The 21,125-nt window shown below is 36.9% G+C and overlaps 1 protein-coding gene across 1 annotated transcript in view; it reads right to left on the reverse strand.

Moving 5' to 3' along the window:
- The window catches only part of LOC106937284 (attractin-like protein 1), a gene marked incomplete at both ends in the record, with an annotated part of 80,993 nt that overhangs the window by 15,150 nt on the left and 44,718 nt on the right, over window positions 1-21,125 (reverse strand). The window contains one exon of the mRNA XM_015018712.1: window positions 13,245-13,402. Within this exon, the coding sequence (XP_014874198.1) occupies window positions 13,245-13,402 (158 nt within the window). The remainder of the gene's footprint in view (window positions 1-13,244; window positions 13,403-21,125) is intronic.

A 21,125-nucleotide genomic window follows, 5' to 3' on the forward strand; every position in this document is an offset into this window, starting at 1 on the left:
GGTCGAACCCCCTACTTTGCTCAACCAAAACAGCAGAAGATGCCTCAGCACTGAGGGATATTGTTGTTCGGATCTATGGATTATTGATGTGAGGGCTGCACAGACAACATTTTACTAGTAAGATGGACATATTATTGTGTATATATTGTGATTAGAATATTAGTTTACTGTATTTATGTCCACCAGCGAGATACCAGCTAATATTAGCTACAGTGCTTAGTGTAATACGAGTTCAGCCCCACTATGAAGGCTAACTGAGATTCCGTAAATCTAAAAAATATAATTATTCTCTAACATTGAGTTAGATTATCTGACACAAGGGCCTATATTAGAAATGAAACAATATAACACATATTATAAAACTTATATTATGTGTTATAAAATTGACCAGCAAAGTTTACACAGGTGGTAAAGACTATTATTTATATTCTTTCACTCTGTCAAAAGTAAGATACATCCTAAATCTTCTGTTTTTCTTTTGAAAGTTTCCTAAAGACACGATGTGAGGAAGAAGAGGGACATATCAATAAAGAGAGACGGATTCACTGCAGCACGGATGAATCTCGCATCGGATTTTGGACTCAATCTCAGCTGCTGAATCACTCTGAAGCTACAACTCGTCGGCTGAAAAACATATACATATATCTACATATATGTATACATACATACATACATACATACATACATACATACATATAAACATGTATCCAATATATATTATTCAGTATTAATCATTATTTATTTGTGTCATTATTATCATTATTTATTTGTGTTTGTATAGTTATATAAATATGTATTGATATTACTAAATAATTTATTAAATAAATTATGAACGGGTGTGTGCTTTGTAATATGCTCTTCATACATCGATATCAGAATATTCCATTCCTATTCTATTGTTATAGCCACTAAGCATATTTAAATATGCTGAACTATGTAATTAAAAAATACTTTAAAAATACAATTGTTTATAAATGTAGCTTTGATAGATGTTTGAATAAGGTTTCCAGTAGCAAAAAAGCATGNTTTGTTTTGAAAGTTTCCTAAAGACACGATGTGAGGAAGAAGAGGGAGATATCTATAAAGAGAGACGGATTCACTGCAGCACGGATGAATCTCGCATCGGATTTTGGACTCAATCTCAGCTGCTGAATCACTGCTGTCGATCTGAAGCTAGAACTCGACGGCTGAAAAACATATACATATATCTATATATATGTATATGCATACATATATATATAAACATGTATCCAATATATATTATTCAGTATTAATCATTATTTATTTGTGTTTGTATAGTTATATAAATATGTATTGATATTACTAAATAATTTATTACATAAATTATGAATGGCTGTGTGCTTTGTAAAATGCTCATCATACATCAATGTCAGAATATCCCATTCCTATTCTATTGTTGTAGCGCATATTTAAATATGCTGAACTATGTATTAAAAACATACCTAGAAAATACAATTGTTTGTAAATGTAGCTTTGATAGATGTTTGAATAAGGTTTCCAGTAGCAAAAAAGCATGTTATGATCGATTAAATGCGCTGATACGTCATTATGCCTGCTAAACACATAACGCTGAGTGGAGTGGTGGACCGCTCCAAGATGGCCGCCTTAAATCTCGTCAGCGACAATAGATGAGAGCGGTGCATGAGGCGTCTATTCTTATATTATGTCTATGTAAGCGCCTTGGAGAAATGGAAAAGAGCATGGCAGAGAAAGAGAGATGGGACATTGGAGTGAGAGATACTATCGTCCAGCTGCTAAATGACCAGAAACTACTTCGGGAAAAGATCACGGATTTGGAAGGACGCTCACGCCGGAATAATTTGCGGGTATATGGCATCCCTGAAAATGCAGAAGGTACCTCAATGCAGAGGCACGTGGAAAACATGCTTAAAACTGAACTCGGTGACAGTTTCGACTTAGGCAGTGAGAAGAATCTGGGGATAGAGAGAGCCCACAGAGCGCTGGGTGCGCAGCCTCCAGCGGGTGCTCCAACTCGGTCCACGGTGGTACACTTCTTGAAATATAACGTTAAAGAGCAAATACAAGAAAAACGCATATTTTTCGACCGCGACTATGCTGAAATCATACAACTGAAGAGGAGAGAGTATGTTCCGGTTAAGAAAGTGCTCAAAGAGAACGCTATCCGGTTCCAAACCCTGCTGGCCAAAATGCGTGTGCACTTTGACTCCGGCGTGATCATCTACAACAGTGCGGATGAGGCTGCGCTGGACCTGAGAGGACGCGGATTCACGGTGGGATCGGTGACTGCAAACAGACCCAAAGTCATCACAGCGGAGACAATCAACAATCTTCTGCCAACGGATATAGTGGGATCGCGACGTGCTGGGAGCGTACCTGGCCTGCGAGAGAGCATACGGGAAAAGCTAAAGGTGTTTCAGCGGCCAGGCAGAGAGGACGTCGTTATGGATGAATAATCTTCCTCAACTCCACCGAAGACACATTTGAGAACCTCACAACGAGAGCTTCAGGTCAGCTGACTGGTACCATTCAGAGCGTCAAGGGGTGGCCGTCTCTGCACAGGAGTATGGTGAGGACTGTGACTCCCCTTGCTAACGGGAGTGATGAAGAACCGATGCAGGTGACTCTTAAATTAACCTTTTCAGTTTCCTTTCTTCGAGTAGGCAACTAAGCAGGGACCCCACTAGTGGCAGTTACCCCTACATTAAGAGGAATAAAGGATCCTCTTATTTGGAAGACCTGTTCATTGCTATGTCAAGTTCTGTTATGTATTTCTGTTCTTTGTGTGTTCTGAGGGCTAGGAGTGTTGTCATGCAGGTAGAAAAAACATGTTTGTGTTTAGAGGATATGCAGTATTATAATATACAGTCTTTGAATGTGAATGGTATAAAAAATCCAATTAAAAGAAGCAAGATCATTTCAAAGTTTAAACGAGAGCAGGTTGGCATTGGTTTCTTGCAGGAAACATTTGTCGAATGAAGAACATGAGAAAATAAAAAAATGGGTTATAGAAAAACCTATTATGCTTCTCACAGATCTAGGAAAAAAAGAGGGGTAGCCATTCTTATGCCAAACAGTATCAGGTTTGATTTTATTGCAGAGCAAAAAGATAAAGAAGGTGTGTTGTTAAAGGGGAAGCTGGAACAGGAAGAGGTCACCCTATGTAATATCTATGCCCCCCTTGGTAGTAGCATAGACTTCTTTAAGGAGGTATTTAGTCTTGTGGCCGCAGAAGCAAGTGGCACATGTATATGTGCAGGTGATTTTAATTTACTCCTAAACCCAAAAATGGATACGACTAGCAGGGAACGAGGAAGGGCAATTCAAAAAAATCCTGCAAGAATTGGGACTCGCAGATATATGGAGATCTTTCCATAAATATGACCGTGAATTTACTTTTTACTCAACTAGACATAACATACATACCAGAATTGATTATTTTTTATGTTCAATAAGGATCTTCACAGAGTGAAAGATTGTATAATAGGACAAAGAGACATCTCCGATCACTCTGGTTTAACTATGAAAATTAATTTAGTTAGAAGCCCTAAAAACACCTTATGGAGGCTTAACACAAGTTAATTAAAAAGTACGGAATTCAAAACGGAAATGGCAGAAGAGCTTAAAACTTACTTAGAATTTAATGATAATGGAACAGTTAGCCCTACAATTCTGTGGGATGTGGCTAAAGCATATATTAGGGGTAAAATAATTGCAAAATGTGCTAATTTAAAGAAGATCAGAGCGAAAAAACTAACAAACTTGCAGGAAAATTTAAAAAGATCGGAGCAACTGCATTCGATTAACAAAAGCCCTTCCTTACTGGAACAAATGAGGCCGGTTAAGCAGGAGATTCACAAAATTTTAAATGAGGAAATTGAAAAAAAACTTAAATATATGAGACAAAGGTATTATGAGGCAGGGCCTAAAGCTTCTAAGGTGCTTTCATGGAGGCTCAGGAAATAACAGGTGGAAAACACAATCTATAAAGTTCGGAATCCAAAAACTAACAAGATAACTAATAAACTTGAAGAAATTCAGAGATCATTTGAAGGGTATTATGCAGCTCTGTACACAAAGCCGGACAAAATGGATAATCAAACAATTCAAAAATTTCTTAACTCCTTGGCTCTTCCATCTAAAAACCAAAATGACAAGTTAATGGCAGAAATATCAGCTGAGGAAGTTGACCGAGGGATAGCCAATCTTAAGACCAGCAAATCATTGGGTTGTGATGGGTTCCCTCCTGAGTGGTATGAGGCCATGAGGGAATCTGTTCTCCCACTATTGAAGGCCTCCTTCAACTACACCCTGGGAGGGGGCGCTCTTCCGCCATCATGGCAAGAGGCGTTTATATTGGTCATACCAAAGGTGGGGAAGGACAAAATGGATCCTAAAGGGTATAGACCAATTAGTGTATTAAATATAGACTACAAACTATATGCTGCAATATTAGCTAAGAGATTAAGTACCCTGATGCCTTTCCTGATAGATGAGGATCAGACAGGTTTCATTGGTAATAGAAAAACGCATGATAGTATAAGAAGGACCGTTCATGTTATTGATCGTATAACTAAAGAAAAATCAAGTGCAGACCTTCTCAGCTTAGATGCCGAGAAGCCATACTGTAGGGTGGGAGATTTTGTTTCAAGTAATGAAGAGATTTAGGTACTGTGATAGATGTATTCAATGTATAAAAAAATGTGTATTCCTCACCAAAAGCAAGAATTAAAATCAATGGAAGCCTCTTGAATCAAATAACACTACAACGAGGATGTGGAAGGGCTGCCCATTAAGCCCACTACACTTTAATCTTTTTATCGAACCACTAGCTCAGGTTATTAGAGAGGAGTCTGGGTTGGAGGAGGTGACAATGGGGAATGTGGAAAACAAAATATGCTTGTATGCGGATGATGTTTTAGTAGTAATTTAAAAACCCTCAATCCGGTATTCCATTGCTTATGCACATCCTGGAAACATATGGTAGACTCTCAGGTTATAAACTCAACATACAAAAAACCCAAATTCTGACCCTTCATTTTGTTCTGTCAAAACAGTTAATAAATGGTTATCAATTTAATTGGCATGGATTACAAATAGAATATTTGGGTGTTATACTAACAAAAAAATTGGCTCAATTATATGAGGTTAATTACAAACAAATAAATAAAAAAATATATGAGGACCTGGACAGGTGGAGCCTGCTTCCCCTTGACCTTGGCAGCAGAATCCAAACAATAAAGATAAATGTTCTTCCAAGACTATTGTACATATTTGCAGCACTTCCAGTAGAGGTTCCAGCAAAACAATTTAGGGAGTGGGATAAGCATTTTTCAAGGTTTATATGGAGCAATAAAAGGCCAAGAGTAAGATACTCGACCCTGCAGCTGCAACTAATAAAAATAAAGCACAAAAAAAAAAAAAAAACCTGGGATCACGTTAGAATTATCCAGTCCAGGTGTATCGCAATTTTATTTCTAAGGTGGTTCTAATGCTGAGGAAGCATTGCTAATGCTCTCTTTTTGTGTTTTTACAAAGAGAATAAAGGATTTATAAATATCAAACTGTTTAATTATCTTTGTTCATTATAGAATTATCCATTCCATGTTCAAACACTTTGAATATTTCAAATGGAAAACTAGAAGCTTGTGGCTGTATGTAGTATAACACACTTTTCTGCTCAGTTTCCCAGAATATAGTGGATTACATCAGAATTAATGCTATATGAAAAACTTCATTTAAAAACTGCTTCTCTATCTTTTAGTAAATAAATCTGGTGAGAAGAACATGGCAATAATAAAAATAGAAATTCCAGAGTAATGAATTCCTCACTTCCTCACCATGTAACCAGAAGATGGCAAGATGTATAACTTTGATTTGTTGGTTCTGTTAGATCCCATAGGCTAGGTCAGTGTCAACTCTCAGGAATATATTTCACCATTGCTATGTTCTGGCACTGGAAGTCACCAAGGTCACGAGACCAGGCAGTGAGTGCTTCTCCGGTTACAAGCATCCAGTTGGACATGGAGGCGAGATTAGCTTCAGTGTGGTAATTATCATATCACCTTTCCACCAGCTGATACATGGGCTTCTGATAATGCAGCATTAATGTGAAATTCATATGAACGGAGCGATCGATGGACAATTGACCTGCAATGAGCAGGACACTCTGCAGCAGCTGGGCTAAGACAAGATGGTTGGGATCTAGTTTCCTAACCGCGTTTCTTTGGAAATGTTTATTAGACATTGATCATCTAAATTATATTGTTACAATAAAAGTTAAAAAATATATGGTGTGATATTTACAGTATTTATCTTTGTCCTCTTGAAGAAAAAGTATCATGGAGTTCTTTCCTACTCATTATTCACGTCTCTATCCATACAGTGTCTTGACAATTTATTTGCACTACTTGAACTATTCCCTATTTTGCAATGTGTATTTTAATGGGATTTTATGGATCTGAAGAAGTGGGTGGGGAATGTCAGATAGTTTCAATTGTATAAACAATGTGTAAGTAATTTCAGAGGTCCTGCAAACTCAGTCAAAAGCTGCCATAATAATGTATGAATGTTCACACATTTTGGTTCCTTTTCATCAAACAGATCATCATCAAACGGATCATCATCAGCCTGTGCCTTGCAGCTTCTAACCTGGCAGCTTTACTCTCTTGCAGAAACATTATCTGACAACATCTTTAATTTCAAACTGCATTGTGAGGATGTGACAGAATCTGACCCTGTCGCTGTCTGCATGTCGCTTCATCCAGTAAAAGTCAGAGATCAGCGGCTGGGAGTCACTGGAGCAGCCTGATGTACATCGAGGAAGAGGAGCTGCAGGTGGGTGAACTCAATTTAACTGGAATTAAACGGGATCGGTTCAGAATAAGTTTAGTTTATGATGTTCCAGAATCCGTGTATGGTTCGTTCTTTGGTTTTTTTGTTTCAAAATAAAATTGCAAAAACAAAACAAACGTGTTTTTTTTTGTTTGTTTTTGTTTTAAAAACGAAATTAGAAAAACGGCAATTGCAAAAATAAAAAATAAAACGAGCTGTCAATTTCGATTTTCATTATTTCATTGTTGACAATCGGTCTGACCTGGAAGTTCTCTCTGTCCGGCTTACACAGGGCCGTATCACACATTATGCTCTGCCCCGCACACTTTGTTTTTCTACACTTGTCCAAAGTGACATGTAATTAATTTAATCATGATACCGTCACACAGATGGCCTTTAACTCCGACTTTGTTTTGTATATGGAGCTAATGGCTGTTAAATGCAGCTTCACATTCAGTACATTTCTGAAGGGCCAGTTCGCCCAATTTTTTTTTTTTTACCAACCTTTAATCTGCTCTGGTTTAAAAAGACGCTCAAACCGCGACTAGAACATTCTGCCAGTGATTCAAACCTTTTAGTTTAAGTTTTTCCTTTCTGAATAGCATTAGCATACCAATTATAATCCGGTATGTCATGAACAAGCATGCAGAAAAGGTTATCCAAAATATACAATATCCTGGATGAATATTGTATATTTATACAAAATAAATATACAATATATTGCATATATTGTATATACAAAAAATTGTATATGCAATATATACAATATACTAATAGATAGATAGTAGTATCTATTTCAGGCAAATACCTGGAAATAGATTTCTACCAGGTAGGAGATGTTTGAAATAATGTGCCAGATTATTAAAAGCTTAACTAAATAAATGTTTGCCTACAGAAGAGGATTTGGGAAAGAAAAAAAAAGTCATCATTCTGTCTTTAATCTCAGAAATCAGCAATCAAAAAAAAAAACAATCTTGTACATCAGTAGGTGTTAGAAAAATGTTACAGGCCCCTTATCCTCTTCTGTGGTTTAACACCTCACAATATCTTTTCACATTTTTATAAGTGACGTATGACTGTCCAATTAGAAATGACAGTCCATTTTCTTCCTCTTATCAGGGTCGGGTCGTGTGGGCAGCAGCGTCAGAAGGGAGGCCCAGACTTCCCTCTGCCCAGCCACTTCTTCCAGCTCTTCCGGGAGAATCCAAAGGCGTTCCCAGGCCAGCTGAGAGATATAGTCCCTCCAGCATGTCCTATTTATTATAACTTATTAGACTCAACTGACTAAACATAATCAACAACTTTTGAGTTGATACTTTCCATTATTTCTTAGCACTGGATTTATAAGCAAAAAATATAAAAATAATTATTTATTTTGTATCAACCTGTATGTAGTCAGAGCTTTAAACTCAAATCTTACAAAATAAACACGGAAAAAATGTTTTCATAAAAATGTATTTGTTACAATAACATACAAGCAGATATTCAGCCAGTCTTTGGGGAATCATGACAAAATATTCCTACAATTTATGTATATAAAAGATGAGGAGACAGTTAGGAAGATGATGTCAGGAGGAGGAAGAGGATCACTGGGAGATTCTGGGAAGCTGCATCCAAACCTGGAGCTGAGGCCTCTCCTCCTGAAGAACCGCCTGCCTGAAACAATAAAAAATAAATATTAAAAAAAAGTTCACACTGCACATAAGAAGCCAACAAGAGGGAAGAATATATTTCACACACACACACACACACACACACATAAATAATATGAATTTACAAACCACAAAAAAAATCAGAGGAAGGGAATAACTGGTATTGGAAGAGATACCAGTTATTCTGGTATCTCTTCAGAATAACTGGTATTCTGAAGAGATACCAGAATACCAGTTCTGGTATTCTGGTATCTCTTCTAAATCGGTCTGACTTCCGGGTCAGACCGATTCTCAATAATGAAATAATGAAAATCGTTTTATTTTTTATTTTTCCAATTGCCGTTTTTCTAATTTCGTTTTAATAACGAAAAATGTCTCAAGGTTTAGAAGATACTAACATCTTCAGAAGTATCGAAATCTCCAGAGAGGAATATTATATTTTGATACACGTATCAAACAGTATAACATTAAACTCTTCATGTCACACTTTGAGACGCTACGGTCAGATATCAAGCAGCAGAATACGAGAAGGTGACTTGCCGAGATCAGACTCCAACACACTCCACCTGGCCGCTGAGCCTGGAGCCGCCGGGCCCCGTTAGCGTAGCTACGCTGCTCCGAAAACTCCAGAGTATATTTCAAAGAAACCACATAACTAAGTCCATACATTAAGCTATGAGGGCTACTTTCTGGCCTAAAAACATTTTAAAACAATTTTTTGTGACAAATGAATAGTGTACTTACCTCTGTTTATCGCTGCAGAATGCGCAGTGTAATGGAAGCCATCTTGCTGGTCCAGAGATGAGACGGGGGAAAGCCACTCCCCCGTGCTCTGGCCTTTCAAAATAAAAAAACTAAACTAAAAACTTAGATTAACCATTTTTCTCGGTGACCAGATATCCGGTATTATTTGTTTCTCACAGGAGCATTACTTAAACTGACTTGCGACTGGCAGTAAAGACTACAGTATATAGCCTGAAACGAACAAGCTTGTCTCCCTGCAGCCTGCATAATATGTATGTGTGATACGGCCCTGTGTAAGCCGGACAGAGAGAATTTCCGCGTCAGACCGATTGTCAACAATGAAATAATGAAAATCAAAATTGACGGCTCGTTTTATTTTTTTTATTTTTCCAATTGCCATTTTTCTAATTTCGTTTTAATAACGAAAAAAAAAAACACGTTTGTTTTGTTTTTGCAATTTTATTTTGAAACAAAAAAAACCAAAGAACGAACCATACACGGATTTTCCAGCATGCACAACTGTGGTCAATGTAACAAAGTGCTTCCTGTACATGCAGCTGTCCAGATGAGATAATACCTGATAATCAGTGGTGTTCAGGAAAAATGTCAGACTCAACTTTGTGCAAGTTTTAGTTCACATATACTGCTGCCAAAGAAGTCCAGGATCATGAACTTTGTTCTTTTTATTCTGCATAACAGACTTCTGTCTAAACTTTCTTTTGTCAATATGTCTCTGTGATAGAGTAAAAGAAGCCTCTAAGCTACTGTGAATCATTTTCTCATGTTTCTATGAAACAGATACTAGTTGAAGTTAACTCTATTTTTGTCATGTAGACCTTGAGTTAAAAAAATATGAACCTGTGTCACACCTCAATCAGACTGGATTTTGTGGAAAATAGTGGGGGTTTTTTGGGAGGAAGCCAGGCTGCGGTGCACAGTCTGCTTTTCCTCTGAGTATATGATTTCTCACTGACCAACATCTGCTTTCCACAACTGAGATAAACCTTCACAGGCAGACTCTTTTTTCTTATTTAACTAATTCATTCATTGGTTTTTGAAGGCTATTGTTTGTGCCTGATTTTATTTAGAGGTATTAAAATAAAAGGGGGCTGAATATATCACATCTGACTTTTTTCAGTTTTTTTCACCTCACAAATATGCGCTACTTTCTATTTCCCAATCATGTAAAATCTCAACAAAAAACATTGAAGTTTGTGGTTTTAAAGTGAACAAGTGTGAGGATTTGAGTTTTTTGTGTGTTGTTTTCTAGGTTTTGTTTCCCTGAGTCTCTGTGGTGTCCTGTCTCTTCCCCCTTGATTGCTTCCCAGGTGTGTCTTATTCCCTAATTACCCTCTCTGTGTATTTAAGTCCACCTGTGTCCTTTGTCTCTTGTCGGGTCCTTGTCAGTTGTTGTGTGTGTTGGCTCTCCAGTAGAACTGTTTAAGTCCTGATTAGCTTGCTCCATGTTCAGTCTTTCGTCAGTTGGTACTGGCATTTAGCTGTGTGCTATTCTCTCTGCTGTGCTGCCTGTACTAGACTGTGTTTGAGCTTTGTCATTAAATTCATTTTCTTCACAACCTTGGTCTCAGTGTTCATCCTCACCACCTCTCATTCACCACATCATGACAAGTTCAAGAGGGTGTTAATTCTTCTAACCATCCATCTTCCTGTCAATTTGTTCATCTCCATATTCCCAACACTGGATATTTTTGATTTTAATGCCGTCTTCACGTGAAGAGTCAGCCTGACTTCACTTTCCCCACTCCACCCTCATTTCCTCCATTCTGTCATTTCTTGACTCCATCCATCAGCGCTAAGTCCAGACAGTCCCACATCATCCTAAAATATCACTGCTTTAAGTCTGCTTTCATTTAATGGATCAAAAGGCTGAAGAGTGAATAATGGGATTTAATCCAGGGCAGAGTAATTGAAGGAAACACTAGAAAACTCAACAGATCATTAAATGTGATAGTAGATTTACCAAAGCACCAACATTGCCCCTCTACTAACCCTTTAAAACGTTTTTGCCAGCTTTGCACTGAGAAGTAGCTCTGCAATTCCAACAGGTGTTTGCTAATGGCTGCTGGCTAGTCTGAGAGGCGGAGGCATGAGGAAGAGCTTGTAAGCTGCAGCTCAGAGGAGGAGTGTCGTCTCCCTGAAGCATTTTTCACAGTTGAATGGTTGCCATGGAGATTAAGGGATTTCTCAAACATGCATGAAAGAATCAAAGCAACACTCCAGCTGTGTTTTTGATGAGGGAATGACATTACAACACAAAATAAAGCTAAGAAAGTTGCTTTCTAAGCTTTATTTTGCCCATTTAAAATAAAGACTGCCCATTTAAGTTTCAGTTGCTGTCTCTTAGGGAAAGAGGGAGTTTAGAGGGCAGGTTTAGAGAAAGTTGTGTGCACTAAACATTTTCAAAGTCAGCAAAAACTAAATCTTAGCTCTGATATTAACGTGTTAGCAGAACTTTTAAAACATCAATCATGATCACATGTTTGTTTTTAAAATATTAGTATCAATAAAACCCCACTCACACATATAACCTCTGTCACCAAAAATAAATAATGACAGCTAAAGGCAGTGAGACCAGAACTAAATAGCTCTTCATTTTCTTGTTTGTGAGGGGGGAGAAATGGTCAAAATCATATTAATATCAATGTCAGAAGGAATGTTTTCCCAGCAGAACATTTCCTTGTAACTTGATGAATACCATTTGGCCATCTGTAAGAGCTCATATTGTTACAGCAAAGTAAGAGTTTAAGCAGTTAGCTAAAACAGACCGTCACTCCCAATAAAGACATAACCTTATGAATAAAAATGGTCTGTGGAATGCTGTGGTGGTGCAGGGGTTAAGCACAACCTACATAAGGAGGCTTTAGTCTTCGACTCGGCCATTGCAGGTTTAATTCCTGGCCTGGTGACCTTTGCTGCATGTCTTCCCTCTCTCTCATTACCCTAGTTTCCTGTCACGGCACTTTAAAATAAAGGCAACTTAAGCCAAAAAATAAAAACAAATGGTGAAAGGAGGTCTCATGAAACTGATTAGGCCCACATGAACTCATCAGTTTTTACTTGAAGCACAGGATCAGCACGGATTATCCCATTACCCTGTTAGCTTGGATATTTTCTTCATCACCTCTCTGTTGGATTTTTTTTTTCTTTCCTGCGCTTCACTGCCATACTTTCTGTTGTCCGCCACCATGAGAAACTACTCATTGATGGCTATGGCTTATTACTGGCGATTAGACAGACATCTTCTCCCGCACCGAGACAAACACTGCGCATGTCTCGGAGTGTCGTGTTTGAGTTAAAGGGGGACGCGATAGTTGACAGCGGTAACAGAAACACACAATTAGTAAGTCATGTTATTGCTTGGATTTGAATTGGTTTGATTTGTATTCACTAAAAAAAAGGATGTTGACAAATTAACTGGACAATATGCTGGCAATTTAGTGACATTTCCACAGTTGTGGTCTTGACTGGTCTGGAAATAAAATCCCAAGTCCTCAATGTCCCACACTGAAACGAGACCAAATGTAGTTGAGTCCAAGATAAGAACCACAGAAACACGCACCACAGAGAGACAAAAAGCATTTTTTGCCCTTATTTTTTGCCCTTATCTGCGAATTCCATGACTTCCCATGGCCTGAAATAAAATTCCATGACTTTCCAGGGTTTGAACATGGAAAAATTAAATTCCATGATTTTCCAGGTTTTCCATGACCGGTACAAACCCTGATTGCAGTTTTGTGAAATACAATGATTTTGATACGACTGACACCTCATTCTGGCACAAAACTTTTCAGCAAAAAAATGGCTTGCTTGCATTAAGCAAATTTACTTAATTCCAATTTGTGTAATTTTGTGGTCACTTTCATAAACCAGCAAAATATTTATATTAAATGCAGCTTAAATTTTTTAACTTACAACTTTTGTTTTTAGATTCTATTAATATAAGACTGAAAAAGATGACGGTGTGTGTGTGTGTGCATGAATCTCTCCTCTTACCTGGATCTTGATTGGCCAGCTGAAGTTGGACACATAGACATAAAAGGTGATGTTGTGGTGAAGCCTGAAGTTAAACTTTTCACATGAGAAGCTGTCCCTGTGCTCCTTGATGTTCATCCTCGCTATGACAGACATCTCCTCACCAGATATGGTACCAGCTGTGGGAACAGTATACTTGATTAAAAAGGAATAGTTAAAAGTAGAGCTTGAAAACATGACTGCTGTTCCCCCAGTAATAACTAAATATGACAAAAAGGTTCATATCAAAATTTCAAGCTTCATGGAACATGCACAGTATTGTAGAAACAAAGCGTCTTGATGCCATTTTTACACAAGGGCATGTAATTTTGTTTTGATGGATTTTCTTCATGCAATATCATTTGAGTCCATAGCAAATCCATAGTAAACCTCTTCAGTGAGTTCACCTATTTTCTATAAATCGTACAAAAAAAATTTTAAACCTCAGTGAGTGAAATCAATGAGAATTTTAAAAAAGCTACTGCATAACCTGAAGCTCAAGCAGGAAAATTAATGTTCATGGTCCAAGCTATTTCCTTGACAGTAATTCAGAGCGAGCTTGTAAATTCCTTGCAGAGCTCAACTGGTCAGGTTTCAGTATCCTTCCTTCAGAGCATTATCAGCATTTCTCTGTTAATGGTTCAGTTTTTCAGAAGCTTTGAATAAAATATTTCCACCTCCTGCTTTATCAGGACCATTGAACACTCTATAATAACCCGCATACAATCACACCTGAAGACACTCAACGTAAGCGCTCTGTGCTTCTATCTTAATTGAAATCAAGAGGGAAAATGCATAAAATGCCCCAATGGGAGGAATTCAAAGCAGCTTCTGACTTGTTTTATCAAACTGAGAATGCCCTGAAGGTGAGTCGAAAGACGATCTGACCGGATTCTTACGGATTCTCATCCATCAGTGTGAAATACTAGTGGTTCATCAGGATTAATCCAGCCGCATGCCAAACAACTAGAGGATCATAAATTAAATTTAATTACAGTAAAAATTACAGCTCACTTTCAGACTCAGAGTATCCTGCTGTCCTGACGTGTGTCCAAATGAAGATTTTTGTACCAATGAAACCCTCCCAAGTTTCCATCAAGCCTAACATGATCGAGAAAAAAGTTGGGCTTTTTTCAAAATTGCCTCATTTCCATTAAGCAAATTTATTTTTTTAATTCCAACTTGCGCAATAATATAATCAATGGAAACTCAGCTACGGTTATCTCAACACTTAGGATGATATCTTGTGACATCAAAATAAAGTTTAAACCATAAAAATGGTTATTATAACTAGAAAAATTGCTGTTTCTAGCGAAACAGCCGTGAGAATGCATATTTGAAGAATGATTTCTGCAGAAAATGCAAAACACAGCAGAACAAAGCACAAGAAATAGGGAAAAAAGCAGAAGAAAGCTACAGTCATACATCTACTCTCCTGAAGAAGCAGAACATTTTGATATATGAATTAGCACATTTAGTTGAAGATAGCAGAAGTAGTTAATGACCGAAAAATGTGAGCAGGATCTGATGAAATAATTTTATGCAAAACAGATGAAGCCATGACTTAAACCCCAAAATGTATTTTTCAAACACAAATCTAATCTTATCAGTGAGAATGCATTACTGCATTCTCACTTGTCAGTTAAGATCCTGCTCACATTTTTCGGTCGTTTACTTCTGCTATCTTCAACTAATTGTGTTAATTCATATATCAAAACGTTCTGCTTCTTCTGGAGATTTCTGCTATGACTTTTGCTAAAATTTACTACTGTACTTTTTTAAATAATTGCCCTTTTGTACAAATATTTGCCCCACTGAAATACATGGTGGAATTCTCTGTTGTCAGTTGCTAGAGTGTACACTCTAATAACTGACGTGTTTTGAACTTTCCATGCTTTTTGAGAAACAAAATGATGCTGTTCATACATATTTAACTGTACAAGAATTATTTATGCATTAAAATGTAGCCATGTATGTCTACTTTAAGGAACTATTACTATCATTGCTACAAATCTTACTGTTTTCTGTCAAACTCTACTGGAGTACAGCCATGTCATACCTTCTCCTATTCTTTCAATGTATTTCTCTCTTGTGCTCTGTTTTTATCTGTGTTTCAGCATTCTGCTTGTCTACCTTTCTGTATATGCCTTCTGCTTTTACTGGTTTTACTGTCTTCAAAGGTCTTCTGCAAACTTTAATCAATTTTGGCAATTCATATATCTTAATATTCTGCTTTTTGTGGTAATTTGTGCTTTTTTGTTGTGTTTTCTTTTCAAATATTTCAGGTTTTATACTAATTCCTGCTTCTGCTAATTTAGGCTTTTTGCAAAGTTTCACTTTTCAAGTTCTTAAACTAGTTCAGATTTTATACTAATTTCTGCTTCTGCTAATTCATGCAATTTTTTGCTATATTTTACTTTCTCAACTCTTTCAACTATTTCATGTTTTATATTAATTTGTGCTTCTGCTAATGTATGCTTTTTGCTATGTTTCACTACTCACCTATTTCAGTTTGCATACTAATTTATGCTTCTGCTAATCTATGCCATTTCTTTTGCTATGTTTTACTTTTCAAATTTTCAAATATTTCAGATTGAATTCAAAATAATGCTTCTGATAATTCATGCTATGTCTTTGGCTAAATTTCACTCTTTAGCAAAATACTTCTACCATGTATGACTGTAGCTTTATTCTGCTTTTTCCCCTATTTCTTATGCTTTGTTCTGCTGTGTTCTGCTGTGTTTTGCGTTTTCTGCAGCAATCATTCTGCAAATATGCATTCTCATGGCTGTTTCACTAGGAACAGCAATTTTTCTAGTTTCATTAGTTTTATTTCACAAAACAAATAGAAACCAGCAACATTAACATACAACTTTTTTCAGTTTGAATTGAAATTATTGTTATTTTCATGATTTATTTTCTGTGGAATTCGACATTAGCCACAATGCTGCCTTCTTCCAGCTCTGTGTCAAATGGATTCCACAGAGCAGCAGAAATCATGTGCGTCTCATTTTCCAGTAAGACTTCTTTGACGTTTGAATCATCAGTGTCCATAACACCAATGATGACGGCTGCAATTTTCTCCTCCTTTTTAGCCTGTTAATACAGTACAAACATATATTATTTTATATTAGAAATATAATCAGGTTTGTGAGTTTTCATGTTGTCTTAGCACTGTCAATCAGTAGTGTACATACTGCTCACATCCCACAGATTATTTGTTTTTATTAAAGTTGACTATTGGAGCTTTGAACAAATCCTAAAACAAGTTATCATACCTCTTTGAGCCACAGGTTGAGGATGGGTACACCTACTTTTCCAGATCTTACCAACCTAACTACAGCAAACTGAAAAGTACAAAGAAATGTACTTTTAGAGTTCACATATTGTTCTGTAATGGGGACTTTCATGTTATCTTGTCGTCAGTTGACATCTACAGTTAGCAAATCAAGTCCTGTCAAAATTATAAGAAATCTAAAAATTCATACCTCCACAATTTCTCCTTGGACACTGTTCAGCCCTTTCCCCACTGTTGTCAGTTCTAAAGGGGTCAGGGGCACTGGAGGATTTAGATGGGCCTCTGCTTTTTGCAGTAGGTCATTGGTAATGGCCGCTGTTGGCCCTTTATAAAACTGCGTGTTTGGAAGTACAAACACGCAGTTTTTGTACTTCTGCGTGACCCACCCATGTAGAGTGGGTCTGTCCCTCTGAGGGCATAACCCCTGACCCTCAAACAGTTTTTTGAGTACTTTTCAAAGATCGTTAGTTTGGCAACAGACGTGCCATCTGTTAAAATTAACAAATTTTAATTGGTTTGTTTTTGTTACAAGTAGCTTTGGCCTGCCATCACTAAATGCCCAGCTCATGGCTTTCTGCTCTTCTTTAATTTTTAGAATCATGAGTGGTGGTCTATAAAATGGTGTTTCAGGTCATGAGTAAACATGTTTATGTGTGTCATAAATAACCCCCTCATGATATATGACGGGCCTTGTGATAATTTTTTGGTGTGTTTTTCAAAGATGACAAGTTTTGTAACTCATTAATATATAAAGTTATAAAGTTGGATGAGTGCTGCCTCCCACCACAGAGAAAAGGTCATTGTGAACAACCATCTTCAAATTGGCAAGAAATTGTATGTCTTTGTTCCATGATTTCTTTCCCATTTAGTTTTAATTTGTTTTTGTTGTTTCTTGACCTTGTGGTTGTGTTCTGTTTCTCAGTTTTATTCATGCTTCGTGGGACTACGTTTTGACTAAATTTTGATGTCCACTAAGCAAATGGAAAACAGTAACATTAGCATATGTAATCACGTTAAATTAGATGTCCACAAAATAAATGGAAAACGGTAACATTAACATACATTTTTTTCCGGTTTGAAGTTAAATTAGTGTTTGGTTATGTTCATGATTTCTTTTCTGTGAACTGTAATCTCTGCAAGAATGTTTATTTTAGTACAGTCCTGTATCCAATCGTTCCATGAACTCCATTTAGTTTTGCTGAATTCGTCTTTGTAGTTTCTTGACTTTGCGGTAGTCCCATGCTTCGTGGGACTACATTTTAACTCGGCTATGTACTTTTTCCATTTAGTTTTAGTCAAGGTGTAAAAAGGCTTCTGCCTTTAGCACCCTTTGTAAAACAGTGTTTGGGCAACTGTTCTGTCTTGTGTGACCTTGAGGACACATATGCAGATTGGGTGAAGTGTGCAAAATGGTGTTCCTGGTGTGCTGTTAAGAAGTTCTGTTAAAGCCATCTTTGTATTTCTATGTACTCTTCATTGTTTATTTTTATTAATAAACATGTTTTTTGAAACTTAAAGTTAATCTTTTGTCATTAGCTTTCCACAAAAACAGCAAAAGATAAAAAACAACAAAGTCACTATCCTTCTCATGTTCACATAATGATATGTAATGGGGTAATTAATTTAGACCTCCAGTTACCAACTTAAGCCCTCTTGTATGGGAAAATTATGAGAATACTAGAAATTCCTATCTCTACCACCTGTCCCGTAATAATTATAAATCCCTTCGCCATTCAGCTCAAGTCGAGAGGGCTTGCTGCAGGACTTTTATGCCAACTTTCCTCCTCTTCATTTGCTGACATATGTTCACAGCAGCAAACATGTTCACAAACAGCTTCTGTCTGGTCCTATCTCCTTCTCTCTTTTATATGGGCTCTTTAGCTCTGCCTCCCATCCGCCTCCCGAGCTGGTTTTGAATTGAATTTATGAGAATGATTCTTAACCCTTGTATGTAGAAATGGGGTCCAACCGACCCCACACATGTAAAACTTGTATCATTTGCCATAGTCCTCTATGTTTGCCTCAGTCCTTGCACGCACAAGGGTTAAAAAGCTGAAATATTTGAAAAGGTACAACAGTACTTTTGCAAGAACTATTTCAAACAGTATTTATGAAATAGTGGTTATGTTTACTCTATCTAAATTTCTATTTAGTTTTGTTGAATCCATTTTTGTGATTTCTTGACTTTGTGGTTACGTTTCCTGTTTCTCAGTTTTATTTATGCTTCGTGGGACTATGTTTTGATTCAGCTAGGTCTTGTTCCATGATTTCTTTTCCATTTAGTTTTATTCAAACAATTTCAAACAGTATTTATGAAATAGTGTTTATGTTTACTCCTCATTGTTTTTTGTATTAAGAAGTTTTATTGAAACTCAAAGCTAATATTTTCTCATTAGATTTACACACACACGCACACACACACACACACACACACACACACACACACACACACACACACACACACACACACACACACAAATCAACAAAGGCATTATGCATTTAATGTTCACATACTGATCTGTAATGGGACCTTTTATGTAGTTCGGTAAATAGTTCAGCTTAATTATTTGTAGTTCGGTAATTAGTTTACCTTAATTAGTTTAAGCTGCACAGATCAAGAGTACAAATATGAATTGAAATAGCAACATGCCTTAGCTTTCTAACTAAAGTTTATTTGCACAAAACACTAAAAGAAATATACTTTTAGTGTATATATATATATTATAAATGGGGCATTTTATGCTGTTCAATAATTAGTATAGATCCAGTTTAGCTCAATGAGGCGCGGAGCTACATCAACAACCTACCATTCCACAGTTATGAGCCCCTCTGCAAGTGCAGTCAATTTCAGATGGGTAAAGAGCACTGGATGGTTTAGCAGGCCCTCTACTTTTTGCAGAACATTGTCTGAAATGGCCACTGTTGGCCCTTTATAAAACTGGGTGTTGGCCATAACATTTAGCTTGTACGCCGGTACAGTTCCTCTGAGGGCGTAACCCCTCATAACATGATAGGCCTTCTGTGATTTTTTTCATGAATTATTTTTCGACAATTGTCAATTGTGTCAGATTACTTATATTGGTAATATCAGCCTTCCCACCACCTCAGACCTCTAGAGAACACAATACAGGGAAAGATATTCCGTATCATGAAGGATTACACATACTGCACACAGATTGATCTAGCCTCTTTAAACAACTATCCACCTTATTCCTAGCCCCCATGAAGCTTTGCGTAATTTATGGGCACAACTTCCGCCGCAAACCGGAACCGCCATTTGTTTACATGTTAGCAACTCGCTAACCGGCTTTTGTCAGATCTTTTAGGCTATAAAATATGTGGGAACACCAGCTATCAAAGCTTAAATGTGATAATATTGGTTTACCGCAATCTACAGCTATTGCAGGGAGGAATGGCAACTTGAAGAAATCACCACATTTCAGACTTCTAGAGAACACAATGCAGAAAGACGTTCCTGATCATGAAGTACACATGATGAGGAACACATACTGCACACAGATTGATCTAGCCTCTTCTATCAGGCAGGAGGCTGAGAAGCATGAAGAGGAGGACCTACATGCTTGCTATAATTTGAAAAGAAATTATAGCAAAAAGCAAAAATGAACATAAAAATCTGACCTGGTGGTGCTGCTCTTCATGCTTCATGCTGAGAAACAGCTTCTAGCTGTATAATTTTGAAGACTTTCAATGTATTTCAATGGGACAGAAATTTGCATATAACACAAAAAATTGTATGCAACCTGAAATAGTCGAAAAAGCTGAAAAGTAAGACATGGCAAATGTAATAGCATAAATTATCTGAAGCAAAAATTTATATAAAACCTTAAATATTTGAAAAAGTACAATAGTAACACAAAACAAAAGATATAGCATAACTCAGCAGAAATATTTGAAAAAGTGCAATAGTAACATATAGCAAAATATATTGCATAGATTCGCAAAAGCTAAAATAAGAATAAAACCTGAAATATTTGCAAAAGTTGAAAAGGAAAACTTTGCAAAACACATAAATTAGCAGAGCAGAAATTAGTACAAACCTGAAAGAGTTTAAAAGAAATTATAGCAAAAAGCAAAAATGAACATAAAAATTTGAATATTTTTGATATATTAATTGGCAAAATTAATTAAAGTTTGCAGAAGACCTTTGTTGAGAGTAAATCCAGTATAACAGAAGGTATATACAGAAAGGTAGACAAGCAGAATGCTGACACACAGATATAAACGGAGCACAACAGAGAAATACATTGAAAGAATAGGAGAAGGTGTGACATGTCTGTACTCCAGAAGCGTTTGACAGAAAACAGTAAGACCTGTACAAATAATAGTCATAGTTCCTTAAAGTACGGTAGCTAAGTTTTAATGCATAAGTTATCCCTGTATAGTTAAATATGTATGAACAGCATCATTTTATTTGTCAAAAAGCATGGAAAGTTCAAAAAACGTCAGTTACTAGCAGGGGCGCCGCCATGAATTGTGGGCCCCCTGACAAAAATTTGTGTGGGCCCCCCTGCGCAGCTGCTGTTACAATGTTTTGAGTCTATTTG

Source organism: Poecilia latipinna, unplaced genomic scaffold, assembly GCF_001443285.1.
Source record: "Poecilia latipinna isolate Pla-1442-1.1 unplaced genomic scaffold, P_latipinna-1.0 Scaffold2311, whole genome shotgun sequence".
NCBI lineage: Eukaryota > Metazoa > Chordata > Actinopteri > Cyprinodontiformes > Poeciliidae > Poecilia > Poecilia latipinna.